The following is a 25,388-nucleotide window of genomic DNA, read 5'->3' on the forward strand; positions in this document are numbered from 1 at the left end:
TGTATAATGGGTTTTATCTTACGAGTTACAAAATCTGGTCTTGGTTCATTGAATTCCTACCTTAAACTCATCCTTTTTGATAACTCCTTGCTGAACATGCTGGCGAATTTCATGCAGGACAGTTAGCATGGCAATGTTAGTTTTCCCAGCTCCGGTGGGTGCACAGATCAGCATGTTCTCATTTGTACTGTAGGCAGTCTCAAAAACTATTGATTGGATTCGGTTTAGTTTTTTCATGCCTTTAAATACAAGTTGCCCAATCTGAAAGAAAACAAAAGTATTGCAATGAAAATACAAGGACAGCAAAATTAGAGGGATAATTTTTGGATCCTCTTAGTCACAAGCCTTTGATCCCAAAAGGCTAAATCTACCATGCTGGAAACTTCGCATTTCTTTTATTATGTATTCCAAGTAGGATAACTTTTAAAACATTAACATAAGTTACTTTTAACTACACCACTGTTGTTTTTCACTTTTACCAAAAACACACTGACCAAACTTCATTAACAGTTAATGAATATTAGCATAAAAACAGTATTAATAGATTATATGACTGTTATGTATTTTAAACATAATAATTATCAGTGAGAAAATGTACACTTTTATAGTGCTTTATAAATTAGGAAAGATGTACTAAGTTGACATTCTAAAGCCATCCTAGGGCATAAAGAGGAAACAATATCCTCCTCCTCTCTCATGGGGAGGGACACCTTTAGGGCATTGTCAGGCCACTACCTATGTATAGCATAGCTAAACAAAAGTCCAAAATATAGACTAACATATTACATTAAAAAACAACAATAAGAGAACATTAAGGTTACAAAGTCAATCACACAAAAATTAGGAAATGCCAGAATTAAAGTTGCCTTACTGCCTTATGTTGGGCCCCTTTAGCGTATGCAATATGATTAGGGCCCTTCATTTTCGGTTTTTATTTTATTTAATTTTTCCCAGGAATTTATCGGTGTTTATTACTACAACAACAAAAGCAGGTGAAAATTGGTGGAAAAAACTATTAAGTTTTCTGGGGAAATAATCCGGGTTTATTTTGTTGGACGGAAGGACAAAGGAAAAAAGTATTCAGTAGATTAATGCTTTGATGAATGGGATTCTATGTGGTTTGCAGAACTAAAAACAAAATGTCACTCTGAGTTTAAGAAAACAATCTCTCTCTAATCCCCAAATAAAACTTTTCATTTGAATAAAAACAGTTTACTGTTTAGACTTAGAACTATTAGCCTATAAATATTAATAATTGGGCCACACCATTTGCAGCGCATATACTCAACTTCATCCTTTTCTCCTGTTTTGTTTTTTTAAAAACTTTCAAATACATCCTTGTGTTCTGAAAAGTATTCTGATAGATTTTTGTTTTTTTCCATTGTGTCAGATATTTAAACCATTCTCTGCTAACAGCTTGAAATACGTATGTGGTGGGAGTGAGATTCTTCAGGACATTAAGATGCACATGAACTTCAGAGCTTGCGTGGGAGCCTGTTTATTGTGTGCATCTTCTAGACTGATACATAGCCTTACTTCAACAGACAGCTCTGCGTATACACCCAGACTAATGTATTATCACAGTACATATCTCATGAAATATCTCATACTTTCCTAATAAAACAAATTATTTTTATATATTTGAATGATACAAAAGTAGGGTGAAAATCAGAATAAATGAATGTTTTTTGTAAAACCTGGGTGTTTGGGGTTTTGGATTTTTTCCCCCTCCTTTGGTAAAAATCAGACAGTACTACTACTTTTCCCACAGGATCTTTGTGTTATTCAGTGCACAGCAGTCAGGGTTATGCAGTGGAAACTGTTGTCTGTGGGTATATATACACTGCACACTAAACCCAGGCTCGAGCCCAAGACCCCTTTCTGCTGACATACAAATCAGTTTGACTCGGGTGAGCAAGCTCAGGTCCTAGGACCCTGCTGTGACTCTGGTCCAAGCCCGGTCATTTTGCAGCGTGGATGCAGCTCAAGCCGCAGATCTGAGTCAGAAAGTCTGTGTAGTGCACTATGGACATGTAAACACAGCTATGAGACCCAGGTCCAGCAACTGCAAGCCCAGGTTTATGATGCAGTGTGGATGTTTAAACACTTATTTGGAAATACCGAGTCTACAAGCCCAGGTCCCTACAGATGCAGGTTTCAAGTGCAATATAGACATACTCTGGAGGACCACTGCTTCGTATATGGTAGAAGTTGGAGGGTGCCTAGTCAATGAGGCAGAGGATTGCAGGAAGAGAAAGGATGATCTCCTAAGAATGGCCATACTGGGTCACACCAATGATCCATCTAGCCCAGTAGCCTGTCTTCCAACAGTGGGCAATGCCAGGTGCTTAAGAGGGAATGAACAGAACAAGTAATCATCAATTTATCCATCCCCCATCACCCATTCCCAGCTTCTGGCAAACAGAGACTAGGGACACTTCAGAGCATGGTTTTGCATTCCTGTCCATCCTGGCTATTAGCCATTAATGGACTTGTCCTCCATTAATTTATCTAGTTCTTTTTGAACTGTTATAGTCTTGGACTTCACAACATCCTCTGGCAAGAGTTCACCAGGTTGACTGTGCGTTGTGTGAAGAAATACTTCCTTTTGTTTGTTTTAAACCTGCTGCCTATTAATTTCATTTGGTGACCCCTAGTTCTTGTGTTATGAGAAAGAGCAAATAAGAGCAAACTTCCTTGTTTACTTTCTCCACACCAGTCATGATTTTATAGACTTCTATCATATCCCCCTTTAGTTGTCTCTTTGACGAGCTGAAAAGTCCCAATCTTATTAATCTCTCCTCATACTGAAGCTGTTCCATACCCCTAATCATTTTTGGTTGTCCCTTTCTGTACCTTTTCCAATTCCAATACATCCTTTTTGAGATGGGACAACCAGATCTGCATGCAGTATTCAAGATGTGGGCATAGCCGGGATTTATATAGAGGCAATATGATATTTTCCCTCTTATTATCTATCCCTTTCGTAATGATACCCAACATTCTGTTAACTTTTTTGACTGCCGCTGCACATTGAGTGGATATTTTCAGAGAACTATCCACAATAACTCCAAGCTCTCTTTCTTGAGTGAAAACAGCTAATTTTATATGTATAGTTATATACCATTGTTTTATATGTATAGTTGGGATTATGTTTTCCAATATGCATTACTTTGCTTTTATCAAAATTGAATTTCATCAGCCATTTTGTTGTCCAGTCATCCAGTTTTGTGACATCACTTTGTAACTCTTCGCAGTCTACTTTGGATTTAACTATCTTGAGTAGTTTTGTGTCATCTGCAAATTTTGCCACCTCACTGCCACCCCTTTTTCCAGATCATTTATGAATATGTTGAACAGTACTGGTCCTAGTATAGATCTAAGTTCCCTCTAAGCTGCACAGCCGTGCGGCAGGCTATTAAGGGCTGCGCAAGCAGGGAGAGGCGTCTCTCCCCTGGTCTCATCCTCGGAGCTGTCGGGGTGAGAGAGGGCTGGGGGGAGTCCTCTATCCCCGCCGCAGCCCAGGGGCACCCTGCACCTCAAACTCCTCATCCCCAGCCGAGCTCTCACCCCCGCACAGCCCAACCCTCTGACCCAGCCCTGAGTCCCGTCCTGCAAACCAAACCCCTCATCCCCGGCTGCACCCCAGAGCCTTCACCCTCCCACACTCCAACCCTCTGCCCTAGCCCTGAGCCCCCTCCCGCACTCTGAACCCCTCGTCCCACCCCCAGCCACACATCACCTCCATATTGTTGCACATAGCAAAATTCATTCCACACATGGTTGTAAAAAATTTGAGGGAACATTGGTACAGACCCTTTGGGGACACCATTCTTTATATCTCTCCATTCTGAAAACTGAACATTTATTCTTACCCTGTGTTTCCCATCTTTTAACCAGTTATCAATCCATGAGAGGACTTTCCCTCTTATCCCATGACAGATTACTTTGTTTAAGAGCATTTGATGGGAGACTTTGTCAAAGGCTTTCTGAAAATCTAAGTACAGTATATCCACTGGATCATCCTTGTCCACATGCTTGTTGACCACTCAAAGAATTCTAGATTTGTGAGGCATGATTTCCCTTTACAAAAGCCATGCTGACTCTTCCCCAACAAATCATGTTCATCTATATGTCTGATAATTCTGTTCTTTACTGTAGTTTAAACCAGTTTGCCTGGCACTGAAGTTAGGTTTACAAACCAGTAATTGCCGGGATCACCTCAGGAACCTTTTCCTAAAAATTGGTATCATGTTTGCTATCCTCCAGTCATCTGGTACAGAAGCTGATTTAAATGGTATGTTACATACCACAGTTAGTAGCTCTGCAATTTCACATTTGAGTTCCTTCAAAATTCTTGTGTGAATACCATCTGATTTTGGTGACTTATTACTGTTTAGTTTATCAATTTGTTCCAGAACCAACAGATTGTCACCTAAAAAGAATGGCTCAAGTTTGGAAATCTTCCTCAGATCCTCAGCCGTAAACACCGATGCAAAGAATTCATTTACTTTCATGAGTGTTCCTCTGGCATCTCGATTGTCCAGTGGCCCCACTGATTGTTTAGCAAGCTTCTTGCTTCTGATATACTTTAAAAAAATTACTATTACTTTTTGAGTCTTCAGCTAGTTGTTCTGCAAATTCTTTTTTGGCCTTCCTAATTATATTTTTATACTTCATTTGCCAGAATTTATGCTTCTTTCTATTTTCTTCACTAGGATTTAAGTTCCACTTTTTAAAGGATGCCTTTTTGTCTCTCACTGCTTCTTTTACTTTGTTGTTTTGCCACAATGGCACTTTCTTGGTTCTGTTACGATGTTTTTTTAATTTGGGGTATACATTTAAGTTCAGCCTCTATTACGGTGTCTTTAAAAAGTTTCCATGCAGCTTGCAGGAATTTCACTTTTGGCACTGTACCTTTTAATTTCTGTTTAACTAACTTCCTTATTTTTGTGTAATCCCCCTTTCTGAAATTAAATGCTACTGTGGTGGGCTGCCGTGGTGTCTCCCCTCCCCATCCCAGGTTAAATTTAATTATATTATGGTCACTATTACCAAGCGGTTCAGCTATATTCACCTCTAGGACCAGATCCTACGCTCCACTTAGGACTAAATCAAGAATTGCCTCTTCTCTAGTGGGTTCCAGGACTAGCTGCTCCAAGAAACAGTCATTTAAGGTGTCAAGAAACTTTACTTCTGCATATCATCCTGAGGTAAAATGTACCCAGTCAATATGGGGATATTTGAAATCCCCCATTATTACTGAGTTTTTTTATTTTTGTAGCCTCTCTAAAATCCCTGAGCATTTCAAAGTCACTATTGTCATCCTGGTCAGGTGGTCGGCAATATATCCCTACTCCTATATTCTTATTATTCAAGCATGGAATTACTATCCATAGAGATTCTGTGGTACAGTTTGTTTCATTTAAGATTTTTAATTCATTTGAGTCTACGCTTCCTTTCACATATAACGCCACTCCCCCTGTTCTGTCCTTCCGATATATTTTCTACCCAGGTATTACTGTGTCCCATTGAATCTCCTCAATCCACCAAATTTCTGTAATGTTTATTATATCAATATCCTCATTTAATACGAGGCACTCAAGTTCACCCATTATTTAGACTTCTAACATTTGTATATAAGCACTTTTAAAAATTGTCACTTTTTAGCGGTCTTCCATTACGTGATGTAATTGAATGGGACTCTTTTTCATTTGACTGTTTCTCATCAGATCCTACCCGTATTTTATCATCTTCCAGCATCTTCTCCTTATTAGGACATAGATAATTTCCATTAATAGAGCCTCTCCTAAGGGATGTCTCTGTCCAAATCATGTGCTCCTCCGCACCTGTCGGCTTTCCCCCAGCCCTTTTGTGAAAAAAGTGTTTGTCCATGGGAATGTGTCTTATTTTTTCTGTGAGAAGGTAGAGATTATCTGGTTTCACCTACATAGTTATTGCGGCATTTGATGAACTGGACAAGGTACACCAATGCTGCATGTGTAGGACCCAGGAATCTTGAAAGGTGTGTTGTGGGGGATGTAGGTCATTGTAGTAGTGTAGATGTAGCTGCAGGTTTTGCATCTGTTCTGGCACTGGGTACAGTGCTACTTTGAGTTGGTGTGTCCTGGTCTGTGGGCAACTTGCTTCTGATGATGAGCTTGGAGAGGTTGGGGGCAGGGGCAGGGTTTGAAAGGCATACAAGGGGGGTTGGGAAAGATTTCTTTCAGGATATGAAATATAGGTTATAATTAATTGTTTGATGATACCCCATTGGGTTCCTGTGTGGGGTGGTAGATGATACGTAGGGGTGTGAGGTCAGTGTGTAGGGATATTAAAGAAGGTACTAACAGTGATTCCCCCAAGTGACAGTGACCCCCTCATAATTTGTCCCCCACACTTTAAAATCCCCACACTTTCACCAAGTACAAAAATCTTCTGTTAAAACTTGTAAGCTACTGTCTGTAGAAACCATTAATTATATCTATCCTGTGAAAGATACTTTATTACTATGTAAAACTTACAAACAAGTTAATTGACTTTGTTCTTGAAGTAATTGATACAATGTAAACAAACACTATAAGCCGTTAAGTGACTTTCACTTCATTCAACGGCTCCTAGGACAGACCCCCACCCTCTGTGATTAAAGGGCCGGGAGTCTCAAATGAATTAGCACACACCCCAAAAGTGGTGGAGACAGTAAATTAAAATATGGTTAAGATATGGAATGTATGCTGATGAATGCTTGATATACATGAATGGTTAGGGAGGTGCCAGCCTAGAAAGGGAGTATCCATCGGCCGAAGAATGTGTCAAATGGATGACAAGACAACCCCCGGAGGGTAAACTGGGATCCACCCCATCACCTGGAAGGATGAGAAACACAAACTTTGGACAGTTTGGAGCCACCAGGAATGTGCCCAGGAATGTGCCATCTGCTGATTGAGTCAGCAACAGCAGAATGAAACAGCTCCCATAGACTAACATAGGAATTAAATCCTATAAGAATGGACTCTCAAGACTGAGGACTTTGAGTCTCTGGTTCTGCTGCCAGCCTCCAGGAGCATCAGGTGCACCTGACACAGACTCGGCTCCATCCTCATGACCAAGATACCTGGCCAGTAACTTGGCATGAGCAACTTCTAGGCTGGTAACTATAACACCTATACAGAACTTAAATGAATGATTGTGTAAATGAATGAAAATATATATAAGTGTGTGTGTGTGTATAAGGAATAAGTAGTGATAGAAATAAGTAGTCAAACAATGTTGTTTACTTTTATCTTTTGCTTTATCATTATATTTACAATAAATGTGGCATCTTTGCCTTATCCCTCTTAATAAGATCCTGCTGGTTTTTATTCTATTGGTATATCAAGTGGTTCTCCCCTTCCTCCCCCCGTAGTGAAGCTGATTCTCTCAGGGTATTTGGGTGGCCCATTCCATGATACAATCTACTTCTTTGGTGGAATGTCCTTGTTTGGTGAAGGCAGTTTAAATGTTTTAAGATGTATACCCCGGACTTTCTCCTCAGAATATATTCTGTGGTATCTGAATGCCTGATTAATCGAAGGGGCAATATGTGGCCTTTTCATCACAATAAGCCCTAAACATTTAAGCAATAATGCTATTGTAAATGAAAATCACATGGCACAAAAACTTCATATAAAATATGCTTTTATAAATGTACTGATTATGGAACAAGAACACAAATTAATTAGCAAAGAATTTGTGTATGAAAATTATCTTAGTTTTCCCTTGTGCACAATAGTGCTACTCAAACCCAGTCTGTACTTTTGTTTACAGCATTTGAATTCAAACTTCTATACATATCCCATGTGTATCTGAATGTCTGTTATAGTTCACTGAATCTTGTGATTCAGAAAAATGTTTATTTCTGCCTTGATCTATTTTAAAGTATTTCCAGAACTTTTCAGGAGGTCTCCTTTTATCTTTAAGTTGTTGTGTTTCAACACTGCAGCAATCTTCGCTAGTAATATACTTTTATAGGTTATTTTGTCTGCAAAACTGTAGATGGAAAGCCATTTGTTTCCCATCAACTGCCGTATGTACATTTACTTGGTGTCTCTTCATTTTCATCAATGGGGCTATAATAAAGTGTTAATGAGCTTCCTACAGAGGCAATGATTGCACAGCCATACAGGGTTCGATCAATGTATTTTAAAGTCTTTTTCTTTATCTTGAGTTTCCAGTTTGTGCACTGTTTAATTTTAGGAATTCTTAAAACACCTTTGAAAATGGTTGCATTTTTTTCTTTGTTTCTTAAAGTTCCATTTAATTAGGTTTTTCATACTGTACAAACTGTTTTCAGGTCATATTGAAGGAACTACTGGAGAACACCACACATAAATAATAAAGCTGAATAAAATACTCAGGTAACTTACATTATTTTACCAGAATGTCTTTTTAAAAAGGCAGAAGTAATATAACAGTTTAGGTGGAGACAGCCTTTAGTATGGTGAAAAAAAGAATATGGCCTCGATTAAGCAAAGAAATTAAGCATGTATTTAAGTGCATTAGTACACCTATTATCATCAGTAGGACTATTCACATACTTACGTTAAGTATGTGCTTACTATTTTGCTGAATCAGGGCCTGTAAGACTATATTAAGTCTGAGTCTGTTAACCATTCAGGACACAACGAAGGTTCATCTTTTTTTCCCCTGGCATTCGGGGAGGGATTTTTATATCTTCTGTGGAAGACGTATTATTCAGTTGCATTTACTTAACAGGGTAAGCAGGCCAGTTCTTTGTATTCATGTATTTTATTGTGAAATATATAAGGGTTCCCCGATGGCATGCAGTTGGTGCTTATTTATATGTTTATAAATCCAAATCAACAATAATAATATTTTAAGACATGACATATGGTTCACTTAAATAGGCATATGACCATCGTCACTGCTGTAGGGAAATACTAGAACACCTTTCATAGGAATTTGCTAGCACACACAAGGGAAAGTAACTTTAGACACCTATATGAAAAATGAGGTTTATATTTAGCAACCTTGAGAGGTATATGGGGAAAAAATAGACTGGTTTTAAATAGGTTTGACATGAGAATGTTTAGAAGGTAAACCATTGGCAAATGAGTCTAACAGAACACTAGTCATTTGGGTGCATGTGTGACCCAGCATATCTATTAGGGGCTTTGGCCTTGTAAGACTGGCAGCTGTAGACCCAGGGCACATGACTGGAAGCAGGCATGTGACTGACGGGAAACAAGATGCAAAGCTTCCTGTCTCTGAGGCTGGGACCAGCAGAAACAGAGATTGTGGACTAGGAGCGAGCTTTTGCGCATCTCTCCACAGATAGCAGCAGCAGGACGGCTGTCTGTGAAAGAACAGAAGCTAAGGGTCCAGAACGCGACCAGTGGAGCAAGTGCAGAGGGAGCTGGGACACAAGCCCAGAAGAAAGATTAGCAGGAGGCCTTGCTAAACAGAGCAGTCAAAGTCTTACATGAGGATTTTGAAACACTATTTGTGTTGTGTAAGAGAACTGGAAGGGTACAGTAGGAAGGAGTGAAGGGGGAAACTGAGGGAGTAGTGTAGCTGATGAAGGTCTGGGAAGGCAACCTAGTTACAGTGTCCATCCACTAAGGAATACTTAATCACAGAATTATGCTGAACACCCAGCATACAATAATACTTTTAACTGTAGATCACAGTCTCTCCAAACTGACTAACTCTTAAAAAAAAATTATGCTTGAACAAAATGTAGGAGAATTGCACAGAAATAAGCTTGATTTTTTTGTTAAACTACAAGCATGGATAAAAGAGCATGAATATTCAGAAAAAGTTAATGTGGTTTGGCTCTAATAAGTGACTAAAATAGTATTGTGGAGTTCCAAGCTTACTGTGTCAGTGATTTCTATACAAAATTGGCCCTGTTTATTAGGTTTTTATTGCCAGCCCTGCAAACCTAAACTCGTCTAAAAGTCAAACAGGGATCTTCTCTTATGGCAAATCATCTGCAGCAAAAAATTTTGCAAGCCAAAAATTCTGTTATCAGCTAGACCTATGCAACCCATTTGTGCTCAATGGGATTGCAAAGACATATGCGGGCAAACTTTGGCTTTTGACTGAAGGTGCATGAGAAGAAACTGGGTCCACTTGTGTTGTCTCTGTAATTTTATATAGATACAGAGTGGTAAAAAAAGTATTGTTGCCACTGAATCCAACAAAATTTACTCTCAATGCTCACAGGGAGCAGATCTTTGCTGTAAGAAGGGACCATTTTTACATAGTCATTATCCATAATATAAAAGACCACTGTGACTTCTAATTTCTCTCCACAGCCGAGAGACAGCCATCTTCAAGACGGGCTTGATATCAGTTGTAGAGTGGGACTCTCTAGCTATCTCCCACTTAAATTTTGAATCCAGTGTGCCCCCAAATCTGTAGGACATTTAGGACTTTTATGTATACAGTCAGTATATCTGACCAGACATGGTCAGGCACACACTACTTTAGGCATAAAGCAGGAACTCCTCATAACCTGAGGTCTGAGGTTCCAGTATTCATAGAAAGCAACAGAGGGTCCTGTGGCACCTTTAAGACTAACAGAAGTATTGGGAGCATAAGCTTTCGTGGGTAAGAACCTCACTTCTTCAGATGCAAGTAATGGAAATCTCCAGAGGCAGGTATAAATCAGTGTGGAGATAACGAGGTTAGTTCAATCAGGGAGGGTGAGGTGCTCTGCTAGCAGTAGAGGTGTGAACACCAAGGGAGGAGAAACTGCTTCTGTAGTTGGATAGCCATTCACAGTCTTTGTTTAATCCTGATCTGATGGTGTCAAATTTGCAAATGAACTGGAGCTCAGCAGTTTCTCTTTGGAGTCTGGTCCTGAAGTTTTTTTGCTGTAAGATGGCTACCTTAACATCTGCTATTGTGTGGCCAGGGAGGTTAAAGTGTTCTCCTACAGGTTTTTGTATATTGCCATTCCTGATATCTGACTTGTGTCCATTTATCCTCTTGCGTAGTGACTGTCCAGTTTGGCCAATGTACATAGCAGAGGGGCATTGCTGGCACATGATGGCATATATAACATTGGTGGACGTGCAGGTGAATGAGCCGGTGATGTTGTAGCTGATCTGGTTAGGTCCTGTGATAGTGCTGCTGGTGTAGATATGTGGGCAGAGTTGGCATCGAGGTTTGTTGCATGGGTTGGTTCCTGAGTTAGAGTTGTTATGGTGCGGTGCGTGGTTGCTGGTGAGAATATGCTTAAGGTTGGCAGGTTGTCTGTGGGCGAGGACAGGCCTGCCTCCCAAGGTCTGTGAAAGTGAGGGGTCATTGTCCAGGATGGGTTGTAGATCACTGATGATGCGTTGGAGAGGTTTAAGCTGAGGGCTGTAGGTGATGGCCAGTGGAGTTCTGTTGGTTTCTTTTTTGGGCCTGTCTTGTAGCAGGAGGCTTCTGGGTACACGTCTGGCTCTGTTGATTTGTTCCTTTATTTCCTTGTGTGGGTATCGTAGTTTTGAGAATGCTTGGTGCTGTGTCATCATCAGGGATACTGTTCCTGACAGCTTGTATTCCATCTGTGTGTGGGATGTTTGTGTAGAGAGCCTCTACATCCATGGTGGCTAGGATGGTGTTTTCTGGGAGGTCACCAATGCATTGTAGTTTTCTCAGGAAAACTTATTGCCGAGCTCTGCGACTTTATCCTCACGCACAATTATTTCAAATTTGGTGACAATATATACCTCCAGACCAGTGGCACCGCTATGGGCACCCGCATGGCCCCACAATATGCCAACATCTTTATGGCTGACCTGGAACAACGCTTCCTCAGCTCTCGTCCACTCACGCCCCTTCTCTACCTACGCTACATTGATGACATCTTCATCATCTGGACCCATGGGAAGGAGACCCTGGAAGAATTCCACCATGATTTCAACAGCTTCCACCCCACCATCAACCTCAGCCTGGACCAATCTACACGGGAGGTCCACTTCCTGGACACCACAGTACAAATAAGCAATGGCCACGTTAACACCACCCTATACCGAAAACCCACCGACCGCTATGCCTACCTTCATGCCTCCAGCTTCCACCCCGGACACACCACACGATCCATCGTTTACAGCCAAGCACTGAGGTACAACCGCATCTGCTCCAACCCCTCAGACAGAGACCAACACCTACAAGATCTTCACCAAGCATTCTCAAAACTACGATACCCACACAAGGAAATAAAGGAACAAATCAACAGAGCCAGACGTGTACCCAGAAGCCTCCTGCTACAAGACAGGCCCAAAAAAGAAACCAACAGAACTCCACTGGCCATCACCTACAGCCCTCAGCTTAAACCTCTCCAACGCATCATCAGTGATCTACAACCCATCCTGGACAATGACCCCTCACTTTCACAGACCTTGGGAGGCAGGCCTGTCCTCGCCCACAGACAACCTGCCAACCTTAAGCATATTCTCACCAGCAACCACGCACCGCACCATAACAACTCTAACTCAGGAACCAACCCATGCAACAAACCTCGATGCCAACTCTGCCCACATATCTACACCAGCAGCACTATCACAGGACCTAACCAGATCAGCTACAACATCACCGGCTCATTCACCTGCACGTCCACCAATGTTATATATGCCATCATGTGCCAGCAATGCCCCTCTGCTATGTACATTGGCCAAACTGGACAGTCACTACGCAAGAGGATAAATGGACACAAGTCAGATATCAGGAATGGCAATATACAAAAACCTGTAGGAGAACACTTTAACCTCCCTGGCCACACAATAGCAGATGTTAAGGTAGCCATCTTACAGCAAAAAAACTTCAGGACCAGACTCCAAAGAGAAACTGCTGAGCTCCAGTTCATTTGCAAATTTGACACCATCAGATCAGGATTAAACAAAGACTGTGAATGGCTATCCAACTACAGAAGCAGTTTCTCCTCCCTTGGTGTTCACACCTCTACTGCTAGCAGAGCACCTCACCCTCCCTGATTGAACTAACCTCGTTATCTCCACACTGATTTATACCTGCCTCTGGAGATTTCCATTACTTGCATCTGAAGAAGTGAGGTTCTTACCCACGAAAGCTTATGCTCCCAATACTTCTGTTAGTCTTAAAGGTGCCACAGGACCCTCTGTTGCTTTTTACAGATTCAGACTAACACGGCTACCCCTCTGATACTAGTATTCATAGAGTTTAAGGCCAGATGGGTTCATTAGATCATCTAGTCTGACCTCCTGTATAATCCAGTTAACCCTGTATTCAGCCCAATAACTTGTGTTTAACTAAAGCACAACTTATGTTTGTCTAAAGCATATCCTTCAGAAAGGTAGATGGTCTTGACTAGAAGATGCCAAGAAATGGGAAATCCATCACTTCCCTTGACAGTCTATCATCTTCACTGTTATTAAAAAAAAAAAAAAAAAAAAAGGTTCCTAATTTGAGTTTGCCTGGCTTCCACTTCCAGCCATTGGCCTTTGTTACATTACAGAGCCCTTTAGTACACAATATTCTCTCCCCTCAAAGGTACTCGTACACTGTAATAAAAATCACTTCTCAGTCTTCTCTCTGATAGATTTAAGGATCTCTGTCTGTTTAGTGTATCACTGTAAGGCATTTTCTCCAGACTTGAAATCATTTTTATGGCTTTTTTTCTGCATCCTCTTGAATTTTTCAATATCTGTTTTAAAATGTGGGCACCAGAACTTGATGAACTATTCCAAGATCATTCTCATCAATGCCATATAAAAGGTAAAAACACCTTCCTGTTTATACATCCAAGGAACACATTAGCCCTTTTTGCCACAGTGTCATATTGAGAGTTTAAACTGAGTTTCTTGTCCACTATGACCCCTACATCCTTTTACGAATCACTGCTTTCCAGGTTACAGATTAGGTAAAGACAGTCAGGATAGTCAATTCACTGCAAAAGATGTTCACTTTGTTGCTTTGATGCTAATTTATAAACAACAAACCAGAAATTGCTAAGTGTGAAAATCTTATTCAAGTCAATAATCTAAGGTGAAATTCATAGGGATGCACAACCATCTGAACAACTGGGCTGCATATGGGAAAAGTCTGCAGTGATTGAGAGAAATCCACCCTCCAGTGAGTGATCAAGTTACAGGGAGGGAAAACATCTATACCACCAGTCAGTATTTATGCCTACCGATTGCAATAAAAGCCACAGCTCCTCAGCACCTGCCATGCAGGAGGTTTTAGGCACTGGATCCATCAGCCTCCTGTGCCTCCCTTCTTGTAGGACTACTGGATCCACATAAGCATAGTTCCAATAGGCCCCCACAGCGTCTTTCATGCAGGCCTCTGAGGTCTGTGCATAGACCCCTTCCTGCCCAGAACAGAACACCACTGCTACAATCATTAGCAGCAGAGGGCCTTGTGTGCATTCTCCATTTTGCTAAATTCCACACCTAGTGCATAAATACCATAGTTAACAGAAACCATTTGTCACAGAGTCAACTCTAATATCAAAAAATTTCACTAGATGGCTCAGTATGCTTCTAAGTCTGCTTAAAGCTATTATGCTAGTACTTTAACAGCAGCTCACAGTTGTAATGCTTCCATGCACAGAGTTAAGATAACAAGTCTTCACACAGCCATCTGAAGCAACAATGGCAGATCAAATTTCTTCACTTTCTCCCTTGCTTTACTACTCTCCCAGAGCCAATGATTTGAGTACTAGTTTTCTGAAATGTGTGAGTACTTTGATTTATTCGTAGCGCACACTCAACATCTCTAATTTAAAAGTAGGTATTTGACATTCATCAATTTCATTTCTCTGGATGGATTTCACCCAATACTAGACTCAGATTATTTTTTATTATTTTAAATGAAAAATTTAGTCATTGTGTCTTAATTGTACAGCATACAATAATCTAATTAAGATAAATGTCCTACAGTGCTAACATCTGTTATTTTAATATAACAAATTAAAGAGTTTATTACTCATTCATCATAATAGGGTTGTCAACTTAGTAATATTTAAAAACCGGACACTCCAGTAGGAGTCCCAGAACCTCTCCTGCCTTGCCTCTTCCCCCCAAAGTCCCAACCCTGCCCCACCTCTTCCCCCGAGGCCCACCTCCATCCACTCCTCTGCCCCTCTACCACCCTTTGCTCGCAGCTTCTCCCCTCATGCCTGGGTCCGGAGGGACTGGCCTGCGGAGCTGCAGCTGCCTGACGAAGGTAGGACGCGGCGCTGGCTGAGTAGCGGCTGGCGCATGTGATGACCCGGCGCCTCCCCCACTCGCAATAACGGGACTTTAGGTGTCCAGTCAGTAGGTCTGACCGGACATTTTCAGGTCCCATTTTCAACTGGACTTTCCTGTAAAAAAAATAAAAAAAGGCTCCTAGCCACCCTACATCATAGGTGTTATACATTTAGCTCAGATCACAAATTTAAACATGCAGCTTTTCCCCTGCTAATTGGTTTGATTTGAATATATGCCATAATCAATGGACCTTTTACATGTTACAAGCCCCATCCTGTATTCACTTGTCTTACTGCACTTTGAGGTAGGAGATAATTAATCTTACCAATATAGCATGACTTACCCATGTAATCTTACAGCAAGCCTATGAACCTCAGCAAGATCTGGATATTTCTCAGCCACGTAATTAAGTAATCTCTATGCTATGTTGTCCTCCTCCCACCCGGTTGATTTATCCAAGAAAGTTAACTAGGTTAATAGGAATTTTCAGTCAGTGCTCTACCTGGACTCCACTTTTCCACATACAAAATTGGGCATGTACCTGAGACTCACACATGCTCTGCGCAAGTGCTCAAACTTGCTAAAAAAATCTAATACTTGAACAGTCACAGGTTTTAGATTACTTACAGAGTGCAGACCAGCATTAATACAGACATGTTACACCTACAAAGGGCACAGGCACATAAGGGCTCATGCACCATTCAGCATATGCAAGCAGAGATGAGTGTTGAAAAAAATCTATCCTCTGATGTTTTATCAGAAAATGGTAATACATACATATATTTCTGATAAAGCAGTGTGTGCACGTGTGCGCACATGTTAGGGTTGCCAATCCTCCCGGAATCAGGCTCTATCTCCTGGAGGCTACTGAAGCCAAACAGGGAGATTTTCGATCGATAAAAGTCTGATGGCGCAGCGTGGCTAAGGCAGGCTCCCTACCTGCCCTGGCTCCGTGCTGCTCCCGGAAGCGGCCAGCATGTCCCTGCGCCCCCCTCGGGAGGGACAGAGGGTCTCCGCGTGCTGCCCCCACCCCAGCTCCAATTCCGCAGCTTCCATTGGCCGGGAACTGCAGCCAATGGGAGCTGCGGAGGCAGTGCCTCCGGGCACGGGCAGCGTTAGGAACCCCCAACTCCCTCCCTCCAGGGGCCGCAGGGACATGCCGGCCACCCAAGGTAAGCGCCTCCTGGCCGGAGCCTGCACCCCTTTCACCCCCACACACCTGCCCCAGCCCTGAGCCCCCTCCCGCACCCATACTCCTTTCCCGAGCCTGCACTCCACATCCCCTCCTGCACCCCAACCCTCTGTCCCAGCTCAGCCCGGAGCCCCCTCCAACATTCTGAACCCCTCATCCCCAGCCCACACCACCCCCCCTGCCCCAGCCTGGTGAAAGTGAGTGAGGGTGGGGGAGAGTGAGCGGCAGAAGTAGGGAGGATGGAGTGAACGGGGCAGGGCAGGGACTTGGGGAAGAGCAAGGTGTGTGTGTGTGTGTCCGTGTGTCCCCGTCTGTCCATCCGTCCGTCCCCAGAGCACAATGATTGCCGGGGGGGAATTACCCACACCACTTCAGAATTGGGATATTTTTAAAGCCACTTGTGTCAGTTTCTAGTCCAAGGAGCAATTATACACTAATTAGTTCTGAACACTTAAGCATTAGGTTATGCATAGATGCTGTACACAGCTTATTTTTGTTATTTGATTGTTTACCATTATGAATCATTAGCAACATCAGCATACTGGCAAAAGTTCAAATAAAAAGCATTTAAAAAAAAAGTCAGGTGGCACAGAAGATTCACTAAAGTCAATCATTTCTCAATAAATACTGCCAATCAAATCAGTTTGCTGGTTATTCCTGCCTCTCCATCTTCCTATCTGATGTCCTAGCCATCTTCAAAGTTTCTCAACCTGCTAGAGTCTTGGTTGAAGCAAGCTCTGGATCAGCTCTGAATGTACTCCTCTCAGGATAACTTGACCTGGAATAGCCCTATTTTGGAACAGTTAGTTACTAAGTTTGCACTTGTGCACCCCCTCAAAAAAACCCTCCGATTCTCACAATTTTAAGTGGTCCACAGGCAAATCTGTAAACTTCTTAAATAAATCGCTGAGTACTGTGGAGTGGCACTGCACAGCCTTTAGCAATAACAAAAAATGCCACTATATACTGATATATTCAGTCACTAAGGACAGCTTACCCTTAGACATTTACTGAAATAACTGTTCCAGAATATTTTTTCTGGAATATTTATTTTTCTATAGACCCCCATGTGGACACTCTTATTCCAGAAAAATAGTGTTTATATGGAGTTTCACGGAAACAACCACTGAAAAATAATTATTCCAGAATAGCTATTTCTGTTAATGTCCAAGTGTAGCTAAGCCTTAAAACATTTTGGCTGAAATGTCTAATGCTTGGTCTCAGTCCAGAATTATTTTTTTAAATAAAAGTTAACCAACAATATTCAGGTATTCTTTAGTTATTTGAAGCCAAACAATAAAATGTGTTTATAAATCATTAAGAATCTTTCCCAGTGCCTTTCTGGACTCCTTTGTTCCTATGGTGTTAACTCAAAAGTAGATTTGATTTATAATTTCATACATGGCAGGTACAGTACTTGGTGTGCTGAATAAAGAATATTTGCTTTCTCTTTGAAAAAAATTCAGTTGTGATTCTATTATGGAATTTAAAAAACAGCATCCATGGCATTCACATTACATTATCATGAACCTTTGAAAGATTACACTTGCATATATTTAGGGCCCTACCAAATTCACGGTCATAGGATTTTTAAAATAATAAATTTTATGATTTCAGCTATTTAAATCTGAAATTTCAGGATGTTGTAACTGTAGGAGTCCTGACGCAAAAAGGAGTTGGGGGGGGGCGGTGTCACAAGGTTATTGTAGGGAGGGGTGCGGTACTGCTACCCTTACATTTGTGTTGCTGCTGGCGGCGGTGCTGCCTTCAGAGCTGGGCAGCTGGAGAGTGGTGGCGGCTACAGGCCGGGAGCCCAGCTCTGAAGTTGGACTCGCCACCAGCAGTAGTGCAGATGTAAGAATAGCATGGTATGGGATTGTCACCCTTACTTTTGCACTGCTGCCTGCACAGTTGGGCCCTCAGTCAGCAGACACCACTATCTGGCCCCCCAGCTCTTAAGACAGCAGCGCAGAAATAAGGCTGGCATGGTATAGTATTGCCACCCTTACTTCTGTGCTGCTGCTGGCGGGCGCTGCCTTAAGAGCTGGGTGCCCAGCCAACAGCCACTGCTCTCCAGCTGCCCAGCTCTGAAGGCAGCTCAGAAGTAAGGGTGGCAATACCGCTACCCCCCCCCAAAATAACCTTATGACCCCCCTGCAACCCTCTTTTGGTTTGGGACCCTCCATTTGAGAAACGCTGGTCTCCCCCTTTGAAAAAGTCTGTCAGAAGTTTGCAGAGAAAAGGACTGGAACTCAAAGACCTATGAGCTGGAAGGAGTGACAAAGAATCGTGGCCACCTCCAACCCAGTGTAAACAGGAAAAAGAGTTGTCATAAATATAAAGGAAAGGGTAACAAGCTTCCTGTATACAGTACTATAAAATCCCTCCTGGCCAGAGGCACCAAATCCTCTTACCTGTAAAGAGTTAAGAAGCTCAAGTAACTGGCTGGCACCTGACCCAAAGGACCAATAAGGGGAACAAGATACTTTCAAATCGGGGGGGGGGGGGGAAGCTTTTGTTCTGTCTGTTCCGTGTGGCTTTCGCTGGAGCAAGATCAAAGCAGCAAGCAATCCAACTCATATAGAGTTAGTAAGTATTTAGCAAGGAAATGTGTTAGATTTACTTTTATTTTGGCTTGTGATTTCCTTTGTAGGAGGAGGGAGGTATCCCTGGTTTTGTAACTTTAAGGTTTTGCCTAGAGGGGAGATCCTCTATGTTCTTGAGTCTTTTGTTATTCTGTAAAGTACTTACCATCCCAATTTTACAGAGGTAATTCTTTTACCCTTTCTTTAATTAAAATTATTCTTTTAAGAACCTGATTGGTTTTTCATTGTTTTAAGATCCAAGGGTTTGGGTCTGTGTTCACCTGTACCAATTGGTGAGGATATATTCTCAAGCCTACCCAGGAAAGGGGGTGTAGGGGCTTGGGGGGATATTTGGGGAAGGTAGGGCTCCAAGTGGCTCTCCCTAAATGTTTGTTTAAATCACTTGGTGGTGGCAGCGTTACCTAATCCAAGGTACAAGGAAGGATTTGTGCCTTGGGGAGTTTTTAACCTAAGCTGGTAGAAATAAGCTTAGAGGGTCTTTCATGCGGGTCCCCACATCTGTACCCTAGAGTTCGTAGTGCAGAGGGAATCCTGACAGGAGTTGAGAAGTAAAGTGAAATCATTAGAAAGGAGGTGTGAGAGAGAGAGAGAGAGAGAGAGCGCCATCTGTCAGAACTTGCAATAGAAGTTTTGAGAGAGAGAAGTTTTGCAACTGCAATGAGGTCTTAAAAAATTCTGTTCATTGTTAAATATTATTTCCATAACAAAGCTGGTATTAAAATTTCAATTTTCAAAGAAGCAGGGGATCCTGAGGCAAACAGTCCCCCTGTACCATTTAAAAAAAGTTTCTTTATATTAGCCAAGCTAAATATATCCTTTCTCATCTTTAGCCATACTGTCCGGAGTTACTATCTCCCTCATTACTCCATCTTATATTTTTCTATAATCATGCAAATCTAATTCCTTCGGAGTCCCCCAACAGATCATCCTTTCAATAACTGTATCATTTCAATTGGTCCTCTGAACAAGAGTAACCCAACATGAATCCTAAAATTACAACCAAAATATGGAAAAGAATAAAGCACTTAAATGAGAATTACTTACCTAATAATACTGTCTTAAGGAAAACCACCAACATAGTGGGGACAAAAATTACAGCTGTACAAACAAATGTATTGTGAAGTAATTTTGCTTTATCATCTTGTTTTGGTTGAGTGAGTATATTATTTGAATTGCATTTTCTATAGATCAGAGGTCGGCAACCTTTCAGAAGTGGTGTGCCGAGTCTTCATTTATTCACTCCAATTTAAGGTTTCGCGTGCCAGTAATACATTTTAACATTTTTAGAAGGTCTCTTTCTATAAGTCTATGTAAAGTAAATAAGGTTTTTAAAATGTTTAAGAAGCTTCATTTAAAATTCAATTAAAATGCATAGCCCCCCGGACCGGTGGCCAGGACCCAGGCAATGTGAGTGCAACTGAAAATCAGCTCGCGTGCTGCCGTCGGCACGCGTGCCATAGGTTGCCTACCCCTGCTATAGATGTATATGCCGCAAACTTCACCTTAAAAAAAAAAATCAATTTTAAAACTTTTATAGGCATTTTAAGCAATAGATAGTTCCTTTAAGCAAAGGAACTGAACTGAAGGATGGCTGGATCTGTTACTTCCGATATTACAATCTCATCACTGAGTTTCTGATAGGCTTTAAGGGACTAGGTTTGTGAGGACTGTCAGGATACATACCGATATAGAAATTATAACAATGGATGTCAATTACAATTTAAGAATGGCATGACACTGGCAGACCAGGTCATGCTAGAGTATATTCAGGTCAATTCACTTGTGTATTAGTATAGATCAAAGTGATTGTTAAATGTTTAAGTGTAGTGGGTGTTTAAACTTCATAAAACTAATGGGACGTTACATGCATTGTTTTCTCTTATGTATATCCTGCTATGATGCAGTAGCAAACAGTTACATTGTGAACACCCCTATAACTAAATAACTCAACAGACATCAAAGAAGCCTTGTGGAATGCTAATGAAGGACTTTATCAGAAAAAGTGCTAATTCCAAAGCACACGGCCATGTGTGTGATGACCAGAGTGCTTCCTCACTCATAGTCATCAAAGGAAAAGCCCACATTGGTAGAGACTGTCAGCTTGTTTTCTGCAAGAAGAAGCTATAAGAAAGGATTCAAAGAAAGATCCTTCATATCTGGACTCTTACGGGGAAGTGTACCAGATGAAAAGCAGAGATCCCCCCCAGACAGACAATTTGGGCACCCTGAAAATACTTTTGGGAAACTGGCAATTTACTACATCACTGCCACCATTTGGAGTTACAAACTGTGATTCACCTGTAAATATATTTTACCTGCTTTAACCTCTCAGTAACTCTCATTTCCTTTTCTTAGTTAATAAACCTTTAGTTAGTTTACTATAGAATTGGCTGCCAGTGTTGTCTTTGGTATAAGATCTGGAGCAAGTGACTGGGCTTTTGGGACTGGGAGTAACCTGATGTGGTGTGATTTTTGGTTTAAATGACTATTATCACAAAATCCAATATGTTCGGGTGGCAAGATAGACTGGAGAGTCTGAGGGGACTCTCTGTGACTCTATGGTAAGACTGGCATAGTGACTCAGGAGTTCCCATTTGTTATTGGTTTGGTGAAATCTAATTATAGAACACATCAACAGTTTGGGGTGTCTGCCCTGTTTTCTGACAGTCTGCCTGAGGTAGGCACTCACAGTTGTGAGCCACTCCAGACAGCATGACAACTGTTTTGTGAGGACTGGCAGGATACATACAGATATAGAAAGGATGGATATTAATTAAAATTTAAGCGTCAGCATTGCAGTTGCTCCACAAATTATGTCCCACCCTGAGGGGGTGGGGGCGCAGCTGGAAGAACTACTGGCTGTAAAGTGACTCTACAATATAAAAAGGCAGCTAGATAGCAACAACAGGAGGGAACAGAAGTCCAAAGACTTGTGTTCAGAGCAAAATTAGCTGTGTGGACTGAGAATAGAGTAGTTGACCTTGCAAAGGAGCACCATTCAAGCTGTTTCTGGAGTAGGATACTAACAAGTGCGTCCACTAAAAACTCAGGAATATTTCTTAGTTCTAGGTAATATGTTACAGGCATTAACCTCAAAACATGCACTCTATACTTCATTTAGAGTTTGATGGGATAGTTACAAGAAAAAAAAATCTACAAAGAGCATTTTAACAGAAATTGTGGCCTTTACAGATGAAAAGATGAATGTCCTTACAGTAGATTGGCATATTGAAGGATAGTCTATGCGCCCATCAGAAAACAAAAAAAAAGTTATCAGAAATCACTATAATCAACCTGTCCCTCAAGGAAGAGCCAAGGTTTTATTTCATTTTGGACCACTGCTTTTACATACTGATTAACAATGTCCTCACCAGCTTCTCAGTACTCATGATTGCCAAAATTCCAAAGTACTCAGTTTGCTAAGCAATTAAGCAGTTCTCAGAGCAGTGAAAAATCCTGAGTGGCTCATATAATGTGTGTTTTTCCACAAAGAGGAACATTATACTACAATAAAGCCATTCTCCACTCAGAGGGAACGAATGCAAAGAAGTCTAATTAAAGAATAAATTACAATGAAATGTACTTGTATATTGCACCTCTTTTCCCTATCCTTTGTCTGGTTTTTTTCACACAACAAGCTTTTCCAGACAGGGACCATGCCTTATTTTGGGTTTGTATAGAGTGTAGCGCTTTGTTTCTAATAGCCCCCCCAAACAGAGGAAGAGGATCAAAAGTAATACATCAATATAAGAGACAAAAGAATGTTAGGGCTGATGTTTTCTCCCCAAAAAGGGGTAGGAAGGAAGTTAATTGGGCAGCAAGGGCTTTTAGCAAGTATTCAGGAGAGTTCTGTCATCCAATGAGATGCATATTTGCACATCATCTACAAATGATATTGGACAAAAACTTGGCCATACTGAAGTCAGTGAAAGTTTTAATATGGACTTCAGTGAGGCCAAGATTTCATCCCTCATATTTAAATATGCTTATTTAAAGCTAAATATATTTATATGTATATATTTCAGTTTCTTACTTTTGTTATGATTTAGACATTCTAACGCAACAACATGTTAACTTCTATAATTTTCTTTCTGAACTGTTCTACCTTTTATCTCCTTTTTATAATATTAAAGTATTATTAAACAATATTCTCTATTTTAATCTATAATAACCAAAAGTGATGCATGGCCATAAGTTTGATGGGAAATATGTCCTGGGAGCTTAGAGAGTCTCATCCCCTGAATGAATAAAAGGGCATATTGTTAAACCAAGGACAGTGGGCTCGGCACTCCTGATACTAGCTACACTGAGGCAGCAGATTTCAGACAGAGTGAAATGGTAGGTTTGTCACTGTCTCCCAGTAATAGGATAAAGCATTTCAAAAAGAGTATTTTAAAATAAATTAATTGTTTGTACAATGTGCCACTGCATCACATAGGCTTTGGCATCTAATTTGACATATTAGGGAAGGTTCTGATCTCAGTGGCATCAATGTGGATCTAGAATAACTCCATTGATCTCAGTGGAATTACTTCAGATGTATATCAGTGCAACTGAGATCAGCATATTGCCTGTTATTATGGCTCCTTGTACTCTGTGGCATAGCCCCCTAATTTATGCAAGAAAATTACACTGAATTACACAGCTAACAAGTTTCTGAGGAGCAAAAGCGTGGCAGTTGAAGCAGCTCCTAACAGTTAACTTCAAAAGTTAGAATTTAATCAAGATGCATAGGGCTTAACTAAAGAAGTTCACATTTCATTCAAGTCACACCAGTAGGAGAGGAGAAAGTACAGAATTTGTGAATTCCTATTTGGAAACAATTTTATGTCATGCAAGGCTAGGAGAGTGGAAGAGAGAGGCGACTGCTTCTGGGAAGGTGAAATGGAAAAATAAAGCAGAAGGTTGAGATATGGGTTTCGCACTTCCCAGGTAAGGCAGCAACAACAACAAAAGACTAGGGAGGAAGGGAAAATGCTGGCTCTTCTGCAATTACTTGTTTGCTAAGAAGTGGAGAAATACCACACTACTTGATCCACTGAAAAACAAGGGAAGAGGAAATAGACAAAAAACTGTGATGGTGGAATTTGAAAATGTAATTTGAAAGATACTGTATAGAAATGTCAAGTACTTTATAAAATAGATACCACAGAACATAGACTATAAATAAGTTGCTTTATTTTTTGCTTTCATGGGTTGGGGAAAGGTTTATAGATTTCCCATTCTAGTTTAATTCCAAATTGGATGAAAGGGTAGGTAAATCCTGTAATATTCATGAAACTCACTGATTAATCATTTTAATCATCAGATGAATATAGACAGTTCATTTTTGATTATTAGTTTAACAAGGTTTCAAAATATAGAAGAAAGCAAAATTACTGATAACATGCCATTCTCTTTCAGCCTAGGTACTACATGCTTCTCTGTGATTTGGTGACATCTATAACTATTTGTCTTCTAGATTTTAGACCTTCTACTGTTTGCAGTTACCATGTGATTTGGGGATTAATGAAGACCATAAATCTCATGTGGATAGCAATTCCTTTTAGCCAATCACATCTCTTTAGTTTCTTTATCTCAAATAATTTTTACAAAATTTAAAACTGCCTGATAATTTCTAAATTAATCCCTTGGCTCTGGCAATCAAAACAAGTCCCATTTCTATCACCGGAATGAACAAGAAATCTCAGCATCACAAAAGGAAAGTTCAGTGTCCAAAATAATGCACTTAAACTGTATTAGTTAAAGACAAACCCTTAAATTAAGGCACTGCATGATTAATGTTAAATAAGATTTGCTAATAAGATTTAGGCTTTTAAAGGCAGTAGTGTGCAAGCCTTAGTGTATGCTCTGCCCTCATTTAAAATCTCTCACCTACATGGAAATTAAACTTAAAAAAAAAAAATTGTATTTGGCCAAACTATTTTATATCCTTGAGTAGAATTTTAATTAGAATTTAAAATTACATCAATCTACATTTCTACTTAAATTGAAGATTGAACACTCCGATGGACAAAATTCTCCTTTCAAATGATTGCGCGGGGTTATTATTAAAGTCAACCTGGCATGCCCTGCAGAATTTGGCTGTTTTCTTCTTTCCGCAATTGGTACTAGCAGCTACGGAACCTCACATTTTCACTGTGAAACCTTGACTGGTGACTAGTTGCACTTCTGGATCATGACAGGATGCAACAAAAGCGAATTAGCAACTCTCCAGCTATTCAGTTGCCCAAAGCTAAGATGTCAGTTTCTGTTATTCTGGCTGACAGCAGCTAAGATTTATGTTACAAATCAATCCTGGTCTCTAATACCATGAGTTTTACTTCATTCATTTTTAGGAATCAGGGTGTGTGGAGAGCACAG

The 25,388-nt window shown here is 40.7% G+C and overlaps 1 protein-coding gene across 1 annotated transcript in view; it reads right to left on the reverse strand.

Annotated features, from left to right (window-relative positions):
• ASCC3 (activating signal cointegrator 1 complex subunit 3) overlaps window positions 1–25,388 on the reverse strand; it is a 525,526-nt gene that overhangs the window by 391,519 nt on the left and 108,619 nt on the right. The window contains exon 9 of the mRNA XM_065400559.1: window positions 61–261. Coding sequence (XP_065256631.1) covers window positions 61–261 — 201 coding nt within the window. The remainder of the gene's footprint in view (window positions 1–60; window positions 262–25,388) is intronic.

This window comes from Emys orbicularis, chromosome 3, assembly GCF_028017835.1.
Source record: "Emys orbicularis isolate rEmyOrb1 chromosome 3, rEmyOrb1.hap1, whole genome shotgun sequence".
In the NCBI taxonomy this organism is placed as follows: domain Eukaryota; kingdom Metazoa; phylum Chordata; order Testudines; family Emydidae; genus Emys; species Emys orbicularis.